At 39.5% G+C, this 20,261-nt stretch overlaps 1 protein-coding gene across 3 annotated transcripts in view; it reads left to right on the forward strand.

The window, feature by feature from the left end:
* Nme7 (NME/NM23 family member 7) overlaps nucleotides 1-20,261 on the forward strand; it is a 137,737-nt gene that overhangs the window by 67,755 nt on the left and 49,721 nt on the right. For all 3 annotated transcript variants that reach the window (XM_028758621.1, XM_028758627.1, XM_028758634.1), the window contains exons 10-12: nucleotides 10,255-10,319; nucleotides 12,367-12,435; nucleotides 17,425-17,526. In XM_028758621.1, the coding sequence (XP_028614454.1) occupies nucleotides 10,255-10,319; nucleotides 12,367-12,435; nucleotides 17,425-17,526 (236 nt within the window). The remainder of the gene's footprint in view (nucleotides 1-10,254; nucleotides 10,320-12,366; nucleotides 12,436-17,424; nucleotides 17,527-20,261) is intronic.

Raw genomic sequence — 20,261 nt, forward strand, 5'->3', positions numbered from 1 at the left:
TGAAGCTGGGGCTGGCCGTGGCCTTGCAATTCCTCCTCTCCCACTTCAGTCTCACAGATGCTGGGATTCAGGTGTGTGCCGCAATGCCTGACTCCACTTTATTCCTTCCTCAAGCTGTTTTAGCTATTCTCATTTTTGTTATATTTCCATGTAGTTTTAGAATAGTTGTATCTTTATTTGTATAAAATTTTACTAGGATTTTGATAGAGATCATGCTAATCTTGTCAACTTAAAGGGAATTGTAACTTCTTTTTTTATTGGGTATTTTATTTATTTACATTTCAGATGTCATCTCCTTTCCCCATTTCCCCTCCCTAGAACTCATTCCCCCTCCTCCTTTTTGCTTTTATACCATTTTAATTACATGTAAGTATTAAGGTCAGTTCTAGGTTGAAGGTCTAGCAATACAATAGATGCAAATAGTCAAGGAACAAGCAAGACAATAAACACAAATGAATTATAACTTCCTAATGTGCATCTTGAATCCTATCACCATGTTGAAACCAGTTATTACTTTCCTGACTTAGTTGTAGATTAACATTTCTAATATGGGAATCTTGGTTAGAATTTTTCCTTTCTGATCCAAACACCTCTCACTTCCTTCTTACTTGAGTACATTGTTCTAACCTCTGACAACACAGCAAGATGAAGTTTTCCACCCTTCTTTTTTTTTCTGAGTTTATATTCTAAAGGGTATTACATGATTTTTTAAAATTATTTTCTGCATCATTGATATGACCATGTGTTCTTTTTCATAGCATATTAGCACTACTACATTAATTGACTTTTTAAATAGTGAATAAGGCTTGTGTACCTGAAATAAGTCCTACTTGATATGTAATTATTCTCCTATGTTGAATTTTTTGGCTTTTTTTTTCCGAGATAGAGTTTCTTTGTGTAACAAGAGTCCTGGCTGCCTTAGACTCACTTTGTAGACCAGCCTAACCTCGAACTTACAGAGATCCACTTACCTCTTGCCTCCCCAGTGCTGGAATAAAGGCATGTACCTACATGCCCAGTCCTTGACTTATATTAAGAAATTTTATATTTCTATTGATGGGTAATTTTATTTCTTGTACTATCCTGTACAATAGTAATACCAGTTTCAAATGAAATAATTATTCTTATTTAGTTTATATTATACTTTTTTCATACACTGTTATATTTTTTTAATTTATATACATTTATATGACCTTTAAAATGTGATTTTAAAGTATGAGTAACAGTTGTAAAAATATACTTCTTTTCACCTTTTTCTTGTTTTATTACATAATTTTCTTGTTTTATTTTCAATAATTCCCTAGTGACCATCTTCTTCTACAAAGCTTATAATACATATCCTATTTATCTTTATAATAATTTCTAGGGATAGAATTTATATGTTTTATTTTTTAGGTGAACATAACAAAATAATAGTTATGACATTTTCATACAGGCATTTTTAAAAATAAAAATTTAAGAAATTTCATTTGTATTGAAAGTTCAGCAGAGCTAATAGGATGCTATGAGCTCCTCTCCCATCCATGACTAGCTCTTAACAGATCCAGTCTTTCTTGCCCAGAACAGACAGCCACAGAAGGTATGTTAGGTACATCATACTTAGATAAGATTTATAAGCTGTTTTCTCACATATTCTGACTCTTGCATTCTTTCTACCCCTCTTTCCATGATATTCTCTAATTCTAGAGCAGGTTATATAAATATTTGGTTTAAGTTTAGTCAATCAACTGCCTCTTATTCTCAGCACCGTGAGCAGCCAAGTCTCTATATCCACCACCATTCATTGTAAGGAGAAGCTTCTCTGATTAATGCTGAAAGTAATGTTTCCCTCTGCATAAGAATATGGAAAGGTCTCCTATGCTCATGGATCATTAGGATTAACATAATAAAATGGCCATTTTACCAAAAGCAATCTACAGATTCAGTGCAGTCTCCATCAAAATTCCAGCACAATTCTTCACAGAACTTGAAAGGACAATTCTCAGCTTCATTTGGAAAAACAACAAATCCAGAATAGCGGAAAAAAAAAATTAGTGAACAATTAAAGAACTGCTGGAGGTCTCACCCTTCCTGGTTTCTAGTTGTACTCCAGAGTGGTGGAAATAAAAACAGCATGGTGTTTGGCATAAAAATAGACACGTTCATGATGGAATCAAATTGAAGATACAGACATAAATCCATACACCCATGGAAACCTGATTTGTGAGTAAAGAACCTAGAAATACACACTGGAAAAAACATAGCATCTTCAAAAAAATAGTGCTGGTCAGACTGGGTGTCTGCATTTAGAAGATTGCAGATCAATCCATTATTTTTCACCTTTCACAAAACTGAACTCCAGATGGATCATTGACCTCAACATGAAACCAGATACACTGAACCTGATAGAAGAGAAAGTGGGGAATATTCTTGAACTTATTGGCATAGGAGAAGGCTTTCTGAACAAAACACAGGCCCTAAGATCAGCAATTAATAAGTGGGACCTCATGAAACTGAAGAACTTCTATAGGGCAAAGGACTCCACCATTCGGACAAAGCAACAGCCTACAAAATGGGAAAAGATTTTTACCAACTCTATACCCAATAGAGGACTAATATCCAAAATAAATAAAGAACTCAAGAAGTTGGATATCAAAAAGCCAAAAATAATTCAATTTTAAAATGAGATACAGATCTAAACAGAATTTTCTATAGAGAAATCTCAAATGGCTAAGAAACACACAAAAAAATGTTCAACATCCTTAGCCATCAGGTAAATGCAAATCAAAACTACTTTGAAATCCATCTTACACCTATCTGAATGGTTATGATCAATAACAAAAGTGACGACTCATGCTGGCCAGGATGTAGACTAAGGTGAACACTCCTCCATTGATAGTGGAAGTACAAACTTGTACAGCCACTCTAGAAATCAATATGGAAGTTTCTCAGAACACTGGGACTCTGTCTACCTTGAGATCCAGTCACACCATTCTTGTACATATACCAAAGAATGCTTCATCGTGCCCCAAGGACACTTGCTCAACCACATTTATTGTTGCTCTATTCATGATAGCCAGAAACTGGAAACAACCTAGTCCCTGGACAAAGGAGTGGATAAAGGAATTGTGGTTCATTTACACATGAAAAGTTACTCAGCTGTTAAAAACAATGACATCATAAAATTTGCAAGCAAATGGATGGAACTAGAAGAAATCATCCTGAGTGATGTAACCTAGACCAAGAAAGATAAACACAGTATATGTTCACTTATATGTGGATATTAGCCATTAAATAAATAAAAGCTAACTTTATAATCTGTAGACCCAGAGAGGTTATAGAAGAAGGGACTAGGGAGGGCACATGGATCTCCCTGGGAGGGGCAAATAGAGTAGATTTTATTCAGGGACTGGAGGTGGATTGGGAAGCAAATGGCAGGACCAAGTGGGGAGGAGGAGGAGTGATGGTTAAGCCAGAGAATGCAGGGAGAGGCAGACAGCTAGAATTGAGGAGCATTTGAGGGATGATAAGGGAAGCTAGTGAGGTAGTTGAAAGACCCCTCCAGGGGGTGACCCAGGAAGGACGTGACCCCCAAAGACACTCCAGAGATCTCTTGCTGTAATAACATGAGTCAGGTCTTTATCGAAGCTTCGGGTCGATGTGCCTCACACAGGAGGCAGAGGTCATCGACCCTGAGATCTAACAGCTTAGGGTTTTTATAGACAAAGGCTGGGGGAGGGAGAGGGTTGTGGGTAATCACACACAATTGGTTGTTATAAATGTCTATAATATGTGTAAGCAGATCTCAGGCAGAGGTTTGACAAATCTCACGAGAATAGTCTCTTGTCTCTGTGGCCTTGGGACCCAGTGTGAATGTTTATCTGAGCCAACAGACCATCTGGCTGAGTCTAATTTACAAGTCCTTGGGACCTCTGGTGGGAGTTTCTTCAGAGGAGGCTAAGTCAGACACCACGGGAACAGATTCCCGGAACACTCAATTGACCTTTGTTTCTCTGTTCTGCATCTCCTGTGACGGCCTTGGATTAGCAAGCTAGCTGACTTGTAATTTTAAGTATTTGTATTCCTGTTATACTATTTAACTAACTTAAAATTCCTCTTTCAGTAGTAACTCTAAAATATATTAAAGCAATCCCAGTGAGGTCTCCTAATAATGACAGTGACAGAGTTCCAACTAGCAATCTCTTGTCACCAAAGCAGTCTTCCAGTACCAGGAATGGGTTTCATTCAGTTGTTGGCCAAGGGGCTCCCATGGAAATCTCTTAATAACGTAATAGCTTAAGAACAATATGTCAGAACCCCATTATACCCGAATTGTGCTACTTTAATGAGCTGGGCTGCCTTATCTTACATCTCTTCATCTACCTTAGACCATGTAACCCAATGTACGTTTTTTACCTTCCAATTTAATTCCTGCCAAAAATATTTACTGTTCCTTTTCTGTTGATTCCAGTTAATTTTAACTTGCCTATTTTTACCATGTGATCTCGTTTCCTTTATTTGAAGCAAGCCCATTTGTATTAAAGGATTAAATTTAAACTTCTGAAAGTAACTTTTTGAACTTGAAGGTAGCAGAAGATTTTGTTCTCGTTTTATGGCCTCCCCTTCTAATCGTTTCACTACTTTTTCCAGAGAGATCGTCTCTTCTAACCGCACTTCCACTCACTTGGCTGCGCATGCGTTTGGGGCGGGGCATCCTCTGCCCTCTGTACTCAGCCTGCATCAGAATGTCACAGGCTTGTACTTGGCTTCCGGCTTCAGCACATTCAGCTCAGGATGCAGCACTTTACTTCCTATATAAGCAGGTAGCATGAGGAGGGCCCTGATGACGCAAGACAAGAAAGCCAAGTTCGGTTCCCTGTCCCCGTTTTACAAAACTATGAGAAAAAGGGCTGTGCTGGGTTTAGTCACTCTAAACAGCGACTTGGTAACTATGTTACCTTTGCTCGGTCTTTGCTTCTTTTGACTCTCTGCTTCATCTTTCTAGATAAATATTTCAGTACTTTGGAGAAAGGAGAGCTGCCAACTGTAGGGTTCACCCGTGTGAACACAGTGGAAAGTGTGGTTTCTCCAGTTCCAGCCCTAAAAAAAAAAAAAAAAGAAATCCCAGGGAAGGACTCTGCAGCTTAAACTAATTATGGTTCCTAACTAAATCACAGAGGCCTGGGAGTCAGAGAGCTATGATTTGTTTTACTTAGATCTGGGCTCCGCCTCTTGACCTCTCCGTGGAGGTTGTAGTTATTGGGTCCTATAGGAACTTGACAGTTCCCTTGCTAGTCAAATTGGCTAGGAAATCACTTTAAAGGCAAATTGGGTATAGTCACAGGAAAAGCAAGATTAAATAAATAAATAAGTAAATAAATCCGCTATTGTATGAGTTGTTGTGAGAAAGACATCTGAAAAGAAGCTTTTAAACAAATCAGGTGAGAAACACAACGAAGGAATGACTTGACAGTTAAGACATTTAAGAGGTGACATTCATGGAGTTGTAAGCAAGCTATTTTAAAAGGCAGCCGCTGTGCAAGCACTAGCCAGTTAAGACACTCGGCTTGTTTGACCGTTTGTCCTTTGCTTCCTGGGACACCATTTTGCTTGATTTTATTGCCGAATGCATGTGCTTCATTTACATAGTGACTGCCGTTTGTTCCGTCATCTGCACATTTTCTCTCGAAGATGGAGTAGAGGATACATGGTTACTGACTCTTTGTGTTCTAAGCTGTTAAACACAAAACTGCTTTCTTAAATGCTTCTGTGACCTATCACCACACATAGCAAGTGGTCATAAAAAGGTGGTATCCGTGGATATTGAGCAGACTGGATAGCACACGTGGGAGCAGTAATTCCATGTGACCTAAACCACGGGGAATTTTCAGATAGGAATCAGACCTGACTGTGACTGTCCTTGACAATATCGCTTACCATAACTGGGACCATAGCATCCTATCTGCTTGTCTGTAAGTAGAATTATTGTTCAAACGATCCATTCCACAAGGAAACATAGCTTAATAGGATTCTAGATTGGTAATATAGGTTTATAATAGAACAGACTTTAGATTTGTCTTTATATTGGCTAGTGCAATGCTGCCTCACAGTGCCATCAAAATACAGTTACAATGTGTAACATTTGTGTGACATAACATTCCTTTGTTATGTTTACTTCTGCCATTAAGTGTGTTGACATTTGCACAAAACAGAAGCACAGTGAGTATTGTAGTGCTTTGAATCGACCAAGTGAAATGCCAAATTATACTAATGTGTATTGTACTTTAAACTGTCATGCTCTTGTGTGGAAAAAGGCCCCTCACAAAGGGATATTATGGAGTATGTGGGTCATCTGACCACTCTATGAGAATACATGGGAAGTGTACAGGAACAACTTCTGTTCCAGAGTTAAAGTGTCTAGGGAAGCTCACATCCTATATAGCTATTCAAACTGTGAGCTCTGCTGAGATCAACTACCTGCATTTTTTTCGTCATTAAATAACACTTTTATGTTGGAGTGATGTTTGTGTGTACTGTAGATGTGTCTCTGTCCTTTCTTTCCTGCCTAAGGCACCGTCTGATTGTTTAAAATAAAAAGCCTATGGCCTTTGGCAAAGGAGACTAGAAAGTCAGAACTAGGCAGAGATAAGAACTCTGGGAAGGAGTGAGGCGTGGAGGATTCCCCACTGAGGTACAAAAGTCGGATATATGAAACTGAGTAGAGATAATCAGCCATGTGGCAGAACCTTGATTAGTATAATCAAGTTATAAGCTGATTGGGAACAAGCTGGCTTAAGGTCTAGGCATTAATCCATAAATAAAAAGGCCCCCATGTCACTATTCAGGAACTGGAGTGGACATAGAAAAGGCTAATGGTTACACTTTTACTTGGCAAACTGTTGCTTTTATACCTAATTTTGAAAAGAATTTTCTTTACAGTTAAGTAAGCATGTAATTTTTATTTGTTAAATTATCATGTGCATGTATGCCTGCCTGTACACCATATGTGTGCCTGGTGCCCTCAGAGGCCAGAATTGGGCCTTTAATCCCCTGGAACTAGTGGGACAGATGGTTGTGAACCACCATGTACGTTCTAGGAACTGAAACTGGGTCTTAGCCACTGAGCCACCTCTTTAGACCCTAAGTTTAAGTATGGATATCATTTTTAAAAAGAACAGCTAGCAATAGTTATTGCCACAGGTAAAACCCAAGTGAAGACTGTAAGTGAAAACTGAAATCTCAGAGAACAGCATCCACCAATTTAAGCTGTTTAGCTGCCCAAACGTACAGTGTGCTGGTGATGGGAGTGTCCTTAGTTTGTTAGCTGTGGCAGCACAAAATGTGTCAGCATTTGAAAGACCTCCATAACGCAGCAGACTGGTGCTTTGCTTCCCAGATGGATGATCACTGTGTGGTACAAACTGCGCATGGACAAAGTATATAGTAGACCAGTTTTAAATCAAAGACTTGCCGTTTTATACTTTGCAGTGACCTTTTAAGAAACTCTCATTTGTCATGTAAAGAATGTGGACATTTGTCTTGAATTGCTATTATAATACTCCACCATTGTCCAACTAAATATGCTTAGCCAGAACAACATCATAGACAGAAAGCTGAAGTGTAGCTAAGAACCCAGCTGCCCTCCATTAACTGTGAGGGTCAAGAGACTTTAAAAATATAAAAAGCGTGTCTCTCTTCTCACTAGTAAATACTCACTTTTTCCTCAAAAATTATTATTTTCTGTTAACATACAAAGTACTTGTTATATTTAAGTTAATAAGTATTCTTAAATTTCTATTTTAATTTATAATAAATACTGTTAATAGAATCCATGTAAATAACAGTTCTTTAGAATCTTAAAAATTTCCAAGAATTACAGGGTCCATGATTGCAAAAAATTTGAGAACTGCAATGAACATTGCCTTTTTTTTTTTTTTTTAAATCTGCAAACTTCAGAGAAACCCATGTTCTCACTTTGTGGTTGATGTCACCAGGCCTTTACTTGTGTGTAGTCTGAGAAAGAAGTTCACCTCTGGTTTGCTTTCAGCCCCCATCCCAGGTCAATTAAAACAGCACTACTGGGTTGCAATTCAGATAGTAAATAAAAATGCACATTAAGACTTCATTCTTGCGTGGTGACTGGAATTTCTACATATCCTGATGGTTTAGAATATGGTATGTATGTATACGTGCACACAAGTGTGTGTAAGAGACAGAAAGAGGGAGAGAGAGTTGTAAACTTTTTTTTCTACTTGAAAAATCTTAGTTATCTTCTAGGCAACATACAGCGATTGCTGCCACAACTTCACAGCAGCTAAGGATGTCTACACTGGGTTTGAATAAGAATGGGCTGGTCAGCAGAGAGGCTCCGGAGACCCTAGCCTCACTGGTAGAGTCAGTGCCAGGTGGGGGTGTAATCATTGCTTTCAGTTGTGTCTCTACCCCTAGGCGCAGAGAGTCTGTTCCAATCTAATGGTCGCACAGATGGCCCTGGTTAAATGGGTCACAACTGAAAACCCAAGTTGCGATTCTGGGCAAGGGACTGGTGGGGGTGGCAGTGCTGATAGGGATGGGAGGGAGAAAAAAGAGGGTAGGCAGGAGAGAGTAACCAGAATACATTATATAAGGCGTAAATTGTCAAGTAACAAAATTAATCATAAGAAATGTTTATGTCATAAAAGTTTGATATGAAGCAAAACTATCTCAAAATTATTGCCATATTCTTAAGAGTCAACAGAACCTCCCTTTATAAAAAAAACACCCATTTGTGAAGGAATTTGTGCCCAAATTCCTCATGTTGACATCTAGGACTATGTGATTAGTTTTTGTCGACTTGACACAAATGGTGAGCTATCTGGGAAGAGGGACTCTCAGTTGAGGACCTGCCTTCATACTCCAGCCTATAGACAAGTCTGTGTGGCTAGTTCTTGATTATTGGTTGATGTAAGAGGGCCCAGCTCACTGTGGGCAGTGCCACCTCTGGGCAGGTGGTCCTGGGTTGTGTTAGAAAGCAAGCTGATCCAGGGAATAGTGGCAGGGGCCTTTATTTAATCCCAGCACCGAGGAAGGGAAACAGAGGCAGATGGATCTCTATGAGCTGAGGCCAATGTGGTCTATATAGCAAGTTCCAAACCAACAAAAACTACATAGCGAGACCCTGCCTCAAAAAGCCAAAAGAAGAAGAGGAGGAGAAGAAGGGAGAGAGGAAGGAAGGAAGGAAGGAAGAAAGGAAGGAAGGAAGGAAGGAAGAAAGGAAGGAAGGAAGGAAGCTAAACAAGCCATGGAAAGCAAGCCAGCGATGAGGCTTCCTCCATGGTCTCTGTTTTACTTTCTGCTTCCGGCCACTGCTTTAGTCTTGTTCCCTGATGTCCCTTCATGATGGAGTGGAGACTGTAAACTGAAGTAAGCCCTTTTGCCCCAAGCTTCTTTGGTCGTGGTGTATGTCTTAGTTATTGATAAATTGCTGTGCAGAGATACTATGACTAAAGCAACTTATAAAAAAAGCATTTAATTAGGGGGTGCTTACAGTTTCAAAGGGTTAGTCTGTTTTCATCATTGAAGGGAAGGTGGTGACAGACAGGCAGACATGATTCTGTAGTGGAGTAGTAGCTGAAAGCTTAACTGTGATCCTCAAGCCAGGGGCAGAGAGAGACTGGACTTGGTGTGGGCTTTTGAAACCTCAGAGGCTATGCTAAGTGACACACCTCCGCTTACAAGGCCACACACCTCCTCAGTGTATATCACAGTGGGGAAAGAATCAAACTAGCTCCACAGACTAACAGCTGGGGTGTGATCGATCTTCTTTCTTGGTGTTCTTCTTTTCTGAGTTGCTCACACTTTTCTCTTTGGCCCGTCAGTTTTCTTCAGGATTTAAGAATGATATTTATCGTAATTCCCCCCTGAAGTCTCTGCCTACCTTTTGTTTTCCTTTTAAATCCAGCATCTTGTCATTTCATTTGGTAATTTTTTTTAATTATTTGATTTTCATGTTATTTGCATCAGTAGATCTATGGGGTCTTAAAGGCAAATACTACCTTAAAAGCTTTATACAGTGTTCTCAGAACCATCATTGATATTCCTGAAGCCTTTATAGGGAATCAGATGATTAAGTGTGGTGCTCGGTTCAGTGACTCACTGGCTCTCCTTTGCAAAGATGCTGCATTTTCCTTATTAGGAGTAGAATCAAAGGTCATTGTTGTTGAAAACTTGTATTGCTTAGAAACCTAAAATAGTTCAAGTATTTTATATTTGAACCAATTTGTTCTTCATTTTTAGGAATGTTGGGAAAGATTTTAATAAGTATCCGAGATGCCTGCTTTGAAATGTCAGCAATACAGATGGTAAGTGCTTTGCAGTGAGCCATGTTGTATGGGAGAATTGTTTTTTAATAACCCTTAAAATGTGTGTAAGTGAATGTTAACTGCGCACTTGAGATTCGGATTTATTAAAATTAAAGAGATACAAATTCACTAACCTGGCTGGATGTGGTGGCATAGGCCTTTAATCACAGCACTCTGGAGAAGAGGTAGGTATGTATGCATTTGAACTACCATATACATGCCTGATGTACGTGGTGAGTTCCAGGCCAGCCAAGCCCAACAATAACAACAACAAAACACACTAAATAACAGCAACAAAAAGACAGAACTCAATAGCTTTATAATGAAACAAGAATATTTAATGGTTTACTGAGATACTAGTACTCAGAAGATAAACCAGATTTAAGCTTCAAAGTTTCTTCATTTCCTGGCACTTCGTCTAAAAAGTAGGGAGCAAAGACTATTTTAGTCTTACCAGTGACAAACAAAGGAGGTGCATCAGTGAGCTTTCTGTGTTCTAAGTATCTTAGCAAATAGTGAAGGAGGAATTTGAGTTCTGATTCCCTTGCCACTCACAGCCTGGGCTTAGTTTCCAAACTGTCCCTGAAGTGCTGGTGTATGTAGTCTCTCCATGGCCTTTAAGCCTTATCCCCATACTGGCTTAGAACTGCCTGCTCAGACATTCTCAGAAAGCCCTTAACTGAAGCCGTAACACATACTTCTGTAACTGTACTCACTGGTGCATTTGTCAGGACAGTTATAGTACACTGGTGAATGAAGTTGTTGGTCTATAGAGTCAGCGATGGTATCATTGAAGGTCAGCAGTTTCCTAGGCATGTGGTCCTGGTTAGGCATCCTTAGCCTCAGTTTTTCATCTAGGCCATGAGAATGGTACTTGCCACTGTGGGTTTTATTAAGTTATATTTTATTTACATTTTGATGTACTAGTGGTAAAGGTTGAATGAATGTGGCATAAAACATTTAAGTCAAACTGAATTCCCTCCCTATAATAGTAACACTGCCCATGGCAGTCTGTCCTTCTGACATGAATTGTTGACCGTAGACTGACGTTTCTCCATGACTCCAGTCTGGACAATTCTAGATAAGCAAAGAAGGAATGGGGGTAAAACTCAGATTCAGACCCCCCTTTCTGTAATTTAATATTTTAGTTTGTGAGACTGTTAAAGATACAAAATTTCATTCCTAACTGAATATAAAACCACCCTTGATAAAGAGTGAGTTGTTCATGGTATGTTTTATATACACACTATCTATTCACACTTGTGTGTTAGTAAGAAATCCAGCTGATGTATCTAAGTGCTTTGTTACAAACTAGTTTTAGCTATTTTTTCAAATTCTTCAGAGAGCAATAGTATGGTTTGGCTTTCTATTCTCTCTACAAGACCTGAAGGACCTGTGCTTAGTAACATTGTTTTCTTGTGTGTCTAATCTACCAATAAATAGCATTATATTGCCAGTGCTTGTTTTGTTGTATCAAGAATAGGGTTTCACTCCTACAGTTGTAGACTAGTGGGTGAGAGCGTGGTCAATGGAGACCGACTCTGGTCGTGATAGAAGACCAGCTCGGGAGGTCTCCTGGTGCCTCTGAGTCTTAGCAATGATGTGCACAAATCCGAGCTTCTCCTCTACGTAATGTCACAGGAGTGTGAGACGTGTATGAGGTGGCACATGTGTGAAAGCTAGTCATGCCTCACACATGAAGTACTTGATAAATCTCAATAAATAAATAATAAGATTATTATTGATCAGCTGGTCTTTAATAACATTTTCTTCTAAAAGGAACAAATTATCCAGGACTCAAATTTTGAAGTTAAAAGAATGAGACAGGTATGATAGCAACTAACTGTAATTCCGGCCCTTACAAGGCCAAGGTAGAACAGCCACAAGTTCAAGGGCAGCCTGAGCTTCATAGAGCCTTTGAGAGCAGTGTAAGGAAAAGATACCACACATAGCAAAAAGTAGAAATGTGCATCTGAAAATGATAAATGCTGAGTGCTAAGGGGGCTCACTTGGTCAGCTTACAATTTTGTTTTGTTTTTTATCATAGTTCAATATGGATCGGGCTAATGTCGAAGAATTCTATGAAGTCTATAAAGGCGTAGTATCTGAGTATAATGTAAGTATGAATATAAATGTGAATAATGGGACTAAATGAAATGTATGTGTTGGGAATCTTATAATGTATAGTTATTCAAAGTATTTTAAAGAATGATGTATAAACCATAAATCTGATAAGGAATTAATACCACAAACAACTCAATAGCAAAATGACAACCTAATTTTAAAAACAGACCAGGTAGTGTTGCATAGCTGTACCTAAGGCTTGAGAGGCAGAAGCAGGAGGGTCAGGAGCTCAGGGCCAGCTTGGATATCATAATCAAAAAAGGAAAGACAAAAATACAATCTAAAAATACATGTCTTAAAAGAACAAGTGTGATTGGCCAAGTGCTCAACATGGCTGAAGAGAGGTCTCAGTGGTTAAGAGGGGTTGTGCTGTTTCAGAGGGCCAAGTTCAGCTCCTGAGACCCTTAGGTATTTACTCCTGTAAGGCTTTTATTAGCCTACGTACTGGTGAGAATGATGAATGTTAGAAGATTGTTATTAGAATTAATTGAAACAAATCATGTAAAGTTGTCTCTTCACTGAGAATGCTGGGTAAATATGAGCTGCTATTGCTGTTGGTTTTATTACTGTTTAATTTAATAATTATTTGATAGATGATTGTTTTGATAATTTATATTTACACTCAAACTTACTTCAGATTTATTGTCTTAAAAAATGATAGTTTGACCTGATCCTGTTATTATGAGACCAGCACATACTGACTGAACATCTACTATAGACTTTTCAGTTTTATGATAAAAGGCACATGATTTGCATTGATAGAAGTTAGGTTCTAATGAGAGTAGGCATTAATTCAGTCCTTCCATGTATGACTGACTGTCAGCCTAGGTCAGCAAAAGACTCTTAAAAATTAATCAACCAAGTTTTTAGAAAGCTTTCTCCTTAACTAACGTCTTAGTTAGGGTTTTGCTGGTGTGAACAGACACCATGACCAAGGCAAGTCTTATAAAGGACAACATTTAACTGGGACTGGCTTACCGGTTCAGAGGATCAGTCCAGTATCATCAAGGCAAGAACATGGCAGCATCCAGGCAGGCATGGTTCAGGAGAATCTGAGAGTAGTTCTACTTCATTTGAAGGCTGCTAACAGAATACTGACTTCCTGGCAGCTAGGATGAGAGTCTTAAAGCCCACACCCACAGTGACACACCTACGCCAACAAGGCTACATACACCTACTCCAACAGGGCCACCTTTGAATAGTGCCACTCCCTGGGCTGAGCATATACAAACCATAACAACTAAAAATTGGGAAGACCAAAACATTTTGAGTCGATTTTTAAAGAAACACATCCTGTGTTCAGTGGCGTTCTTTGCTCCCTGTCTGTGCTTCCTTGCTCTTCGCTCAATTGGAGTAGTCTACATATCTGCTGTTCTAAATGTTGTCAGCTGCCAGCAATAACATAAAGTGAGAGGCACAGACAACGTAGAAAAGGAAGAAAAAATGAAGAAAGGCAGATAATTAATTTCTCTCCTTTTCAAAAAATGTGTTTGATATCTCTTCTGACTAAAAACCTGGAACTTTATGTATAGGCAGTATTTAAATAGCATGAAATAGAATATCAAATCCCACAGAATTATGCATAAAAATAGCAAAGTCACTTTGGGGTAAATTTAAGGATTCTAATGAGTAGGGTTCTATATCACATTACTTAAGGAGCCCCTTTTTTCTTCTGTCATTTCCATTAGGTCAGATGGCAGCGTTTGGGTTAATATTTAAATGTGTCCTTTAATAAGTTGCTTTAGTTTGGTCTTGTGTGTTACAAACTCATTGAAGTCAGGAAAAGGGCTGGCATGACCTCTCACCCACCTGGTGTTCTTCCTCAAAGTTGTATTTGTTTTCACCTTGCCTACAGTGCTTTTCAGTGTTGACAGGAGAGTGAAAAGATGCACTGAGTGGTCCAGACGCTGAGACCCGCTCTTCTCTGGTCCTGTTCTTCACTACTCCATTTCACACCGAGTGGAAATCCTAACAGCTTTCCCCTGATCCCAGGCGTTATTTTGTCATGTATCTCTTTCCTATGTGTGTGTGATGAACTCTTCCATGCACCACTAATGTTTTCCTTTGAATGGCATTTTTTCTGTTTTTTAAAAAAATATATTTTTATTTATTTTCTTGGAATCTCACATGTGCATGCAATGTGTTTTGATTATAGTTCCCCTTTCTTTCCTTAACCCTTTCCAGATTTTACCACCACCACAAGCTCCCACCCCCTCCCAATTTGGTTTCCCAAACTCAAAACAAACAAGCAAACAAGTGCTCTGAACATGGTAGCTCATTTCTTCAATCCCAGCACTCAGAAGCAGTGGCCAGGAGATGTGCATAGTAAGTGTCAGGCCAGCACGGGCCACTTAGTGAGACTTTGACTCATAAATTAAATAAATAAATAAGCAAGCAAACAAACAACCCACTGAAGCCAGTTGCTGCTGCCGGTATCCTGATGAGTAAGAAGCCATTTGCTCTAACGCAGTTGACCTACCTGGGGCCGTCCTCTCAAAGAAATCTAATGCTTTTCTTTGAATAGTTTTCTTTTTCTGTTTTGAATATATTTGTATTTAATTTTTTGGAATTCTACACCTGTGTGCAGTATATTTTGATTATATTCTCCCATCTATTGCCCTTAACTTTTTCTGGATGCCCCCCCCCCCCCCGTGCCTTATTCTCTCTCCCAGAAGCTATGTAAGGTCTGTAAGCCCTCATCTAGACATGAGGGCTTATGAGGCCATTGAATCTTTAAGGCAGTTAAAAGAGAGAAGTGCTTTCTATTGCCTACATCTTCTGTTATTTTGTGTAGGTTTATATTTTTGTCTGCCTTCCCCCTTGAGAACATGTTTTGTTTATTTTTGAGAATTTCATGCATGTGTACAGTGTGTCTTGACTATGTGTTACAGACGGATTTGGGTACTGGGTTCTCAGAGCTCTTTTTGCTCTTTCCGTGTCAGTGTTTGTTTGTTTAGATGCGGTGAGATTCGGATCCATGCCTTAGACTGGCAGGCCTTGTTGATGCTGCTATCTGACCTTGCTCACCTGTCTTTAACTTTTTTTTTCCCTTAACTTTTAAGATTTATTTTGTTTCTTGCTGGGTGTGGTGTTCTGTTTGATACTTTTTCCCCTTTTATTGTCCTTCATAGTCCTTTGCTGGATTTAGAACTCTATGGGTAGAAACTCGGTGTACTTTTTATCAGTTATTTCCTAAAATACTTTGTCAACTTTTCTTCCAAAACGCCGTGTTAAATGGTGTGACACTGAACCACAAAGCCTTTGTTTTTCTTCCCTGTGGCTTTCCTTGCTTGTGATGAAGCCGATTGAAGTGCTTGCCTCAGGTCATTTACCTGCAGGGCTGTGCGTTGCTCACCCATCCAAAGCACTGCTTAGTTTAGTGTCTTTGGTTTCATTTCTGGATTTGAGTCTTCTGCTATTCCATTTTTTCCTCAGAATGTTCATATTTCTCCTATAATTTGAGCATGCAGGCTCATCTCTGATAGCTGCATTAGCAATCTTGTGTCATTACATTGCTCCTGTCTGCTGGATCCATGTCCTTACCAACATTGCTTCTGCTGGCAGCTTGTGTTCTCCTCCTTCTCATGCCTGGTAATGACTAACCGTGCGTGCAGTGTGGTGACATGGATTGTTCTCTGTAGAGTGCTGGGCTTTGGTCTGGCTTTCATTAAGTAGCTTTGGTTCAGCTTGACTCTGGGAAGGCTTGCTCTCAAGCTTTGTAAGGTGGGCAGATGCCACCTCATTACGTAGGGCCAACTTAGGACAGCTATGGAGTAGAGTCTTCAGAGACCTCCACCTGATGTAGAGTCTGGACGTTGTGTGAGGCTTTACCTCAGATGGAGCCCATGTGCTGTGTGAGGGTGTTCCAAGCTCTGGATGACAGAAGCATGGACTCCTCTTGGCCATCTTGAAGCTGTGGAGCCTCCTGCTAGTTTACCTCCATTATGCATTTATCCACCACAGAAAATGAAGACTCTACGGCAGAGTTAGAACTAGAAAACACTCTGCTCAGAACGCGTGTCCATCACCTGCATTCAGTCCTTCATCGAGCTCTAGTGATTACCCTCTGTGTCTTCTGCTGTGCCCACATGTACATTTGCTTACATATGTGTGTGTATTATTGGCTAGGTTCCGCAAGTGACCATGTATTTTTCTTTTCGATATCCTGTGATCTCATGATTGCGTGTTTCTTTGCCGAATAATATCCTATCAGCAAGTTTTTATTAACCACTCATTTGTTGATGGACAAATAACTTGTTTCCATTTTCTTGCTCAAGTGGATATAACAGCAGTATACACGAGTGTAGAAAAAGCTCTGTGGTAGGGTGTAGAGCTCTACTGTATTCTGCCCTGATGATCTTATCTGCTAGGCTCCCTTAACTGAGCGCACCTTCGCAATGCTGTGGGAATGTCAGGCTCTTCTGTATGTTCCTACCTGCCCTGTGCCTACCTTGCCTGTCTGCGGCTGTTTTATGCAGCAAGATGGAGGAATTATCTGGCCTACTACACGGTCCCCTTCCCTAGGCTCCCACCATCCTATACATGGAAACTAGCTCATCTATTTTCTTCTTAGTTTCTAGTTGTTAGTCCTTGTTGCTAACCACATAATAGATTTTTAAAGGCCCTGCAGGAGAAACAGGACTATTTATACTTTAGGAATATTAACTTGATGAAACTATGCAGATGGAAAGAGGAAAGTCTGAAAGGAAGATGTGCTAGAAATGGCATAAGCGACCGGGGAGGCAAAGTAGAGCCTTCAAATGCCAGTGGTCTTAGGAGCGGAGGTGAAGGGATGAGACGAACATTTCGAAGCAAAGGTGGCCATAATTTAGAAGGAGCTTGTGTGCAGGACCCAGATGGGAAAGAGGTCAAAGGTGACCAACCACTTGAGGACTGGAGATAGTGGGAAAGCAGCACAATTAAAAGAATTGGGGTAAAATATTCAGTTATCTTAATTATTTTGTTTCTCTTGAATACAAAGGATATGGTGACAGAGCTGTGCTCTGGCCCTTGCGTAGCCATAGAGATCCAACAGAGGAATCCGACAAAGACATTTCGAGAGTTCTGTGGGCCTGCTGATCCTGTAAGTTATTAAACTATTCGTCTATTTTGTGTTATGAAGTAACTATTGTAACATGTTTAATTTTCTTTAAAGACTTATTTATTTTTATTTATATGAGTATCTATCATAGGGACAGGAAGTATAGCAAAAGATGGAGAGCTTTCTGTGCTATGCAGCAAAATCATTTCCTTAGCTTCAGTTGCATTCATTTTTGGAAGTATGAGGAAATCAGTATTTTTCCTAAGTAGAGGAAATAAGAAAATACATTTTTTTTATATTAGGAAAGAAGAATTCTTTATATGTAACTCAGTTTTAAAAATTATAAAATAAATTTAAAAAAATAAAGTTAAAAAACAGTCTAAAAGAAAAAAAATTATCACAGAATTGTTTCTTTGGTACAACTGGGACACATTACATTGAAAGAGGTTAAAGAAAGGGATTTTAGTGGTCAAAAGGAGCAGACCTGAGAACTGAAGGTAAGCCAGCAAGGCCTCCTGGGTATAGTTTAGGGAGGGAGGATACAAATGACACAGTGATGCACAGCATAGAGAACACTGGCAGAGTGGTCCTGATGCTGCGGATTTACTGGTTGTCAATCATGAGAGGTTAGGAAAAGATACCTCTGACCTGAGAACAAAGCCATTTTGTTTATTTTAGTTTCTATTTTCTGTTTGATAGTCAAATGGGGCTTTTTGTTAATTTTTTTGAGAAAATTAAAATGTGAATGATCAGCTGACCAAGTAGGAAAAATTAGAGAAATAAAAATAACAAAAAAGAAACAAGTTAAGCTTCATCACTGTTCCCTTCTCTCATATAGTGAGTAAATGGTTATTGAACTTGTGCTGACGCTTATGAATATAAGGATAGAAGCTTCCACCAGGCAAAGTGGTACATGCAGAGTCTGAATACATGGCAGACTAAGCTATGAGGCTCGCTTGAGCTCATAAGTTCAAGGTCAACCTGGGTGAAAGAGAACAGAAGCTGCAAAGGATTTTCAGAGTATCACTTAACCACCATAAGTTGTTAATTCTCAGGCATTGTGGCCATCCCACAGTTAAATATTTACAAGTAAAATGGAAACCCAGAATTTGAGCATAAATATTTCAGTCTAAGGATGCAAGACAGCTTACCAAAGAGTATGTGGCATGTGAGGAGAAGTAGGTGATAAAGGTGGCAGATGATGCGATTAAAGTCACGGCTGCACGAGAAAGCATCACTTCATAGCAAGCTCTTATCTTCTTGTGATGCTCAAGCCCAGGCAGGAATGATGAGGAAGAGCTCACTGAGGAAGACTTGGAGAATGAACACATGGGTATCCGTGGGCACAAGAGTACTACAAAGGAAAACATGCTGATTCTCTTCCTTTACATACGGTTATTCAGTGAACATTTCTTGGGTGAACGCAAGCTGCCAGGTTCTGAGGCAGGGGCATACTGAAGATGACTAAGCTAAGTTCCTATTCTTACAGGAGCTCGGTTTCATGGCTTAGTTTGGAGACTTGCAGGTTCTCGGATCTTGCCTCCAGAAGGTGTAATTGGGATTGCTCCACTGTGGGTTTTGATGTTGCGTTTTTCATTTTTGTTGTTTACAAAACTGCTACTAGATCTTACACTGCATTACACTGTATCACAAAATGTGATTACAATATTTGAATATCAATCCTATATGTTTGTACATTTAAACACATGGCATTGGGAGAAGTTCATGATGAGATTGAGAATCTTAGAGAACAGGAGATCTATAGAACACCAATAATGATTCCCAGAATTAGAAAACATTATCTTAGCCCATGGAAGTTTTACACATTGTTCCTTTCCTAGCAGTAGTTCTGCCTTCTCTCTGGCCCAGGCCTCTAAGGTTATCCCTTAGTAATACATCAGCAGATCCTTCTTGTTCAGTCTCTTAACTTCTGTTCTCACTCTCATATTTATATTATACTAATTATTTTAATTAATTGTGTGGATGAATTTCTTCATTTGCCAAGTTTTTTGTGGGCCCTTATTACATGTAATACTTTTCTAGAGACTAGAGATACAACAGTCAACAGACAAAGCAATCACCTTGCCCACATACAAGGTACAGTCTACCTGAGTGAGCAGACCACGAACATACCTTAAAAAGTAAAATACACTCTGTGTCCCATGGTGGCAAATGCTGTGGGGAAATAGTGCAGGAATGAAAAATAGTTACCAGCAGAGGAAGAGTGGGAAAGGTGGCAAGGTTATAGAGTTGGCAGAGGTGAGAGAAAGTCACTGGACTTCCAGATAGAAGGCACTGCAAGCGCCAAAGTTGGGGTACCCTTTGGTAAGAGTGCAACTGGGGGAGGACTTTTGCCTTGACTCTGTGTAAGAGGAGAGCCATTGGAGAAGTTACCAGAGCACTAGTGTGCGTGGTCTCCCACGCTTTTCATGGGCTATTTCTGGCTTCTGTGGGGTCAAGAGCAGGAGGAAGGGTGTGTAATGCACCAAGCCACCTAGCAAGTGCTCCTTGTTTTTTCAACAATAAAATGAAAAAAAAAACCCACTATATAATGCGTAAGTTAGCTAATGTGGTTATGCTTCTTAGAACAGTGCCTTGTATACTGTAAGCATTGCTAGCTAATTTTTCCTTACTGTTTTATTTTTTATTTTTTGAGTTCTTAAGGAATGTGCCATGAGTTACCACACAGCAGATGGTAGGCAGGATGAAAAGGCTTAAGAGTGACTTCCTTTCTAGGTCTTGATTTTATGAGAGTGGTTAAGTTAGGACATGCTGAA

This window comes from Grammomys surdaster, unplaced genomic scaffold (genome assembly GCF_004785775.1).
Source record: "Grammomys surdaster isolate TR1022 unplaced genomic scaffold, NIH_TR_1.0 130, whole genome shotgun sequence".
Classification (NCBI taxonomy): domain Eukaryota; kingdom Metazoa; phylum Chordata; class Mammalia; order Rodentia; family Muridae; genus Grammomys; species Grammomys surdaster.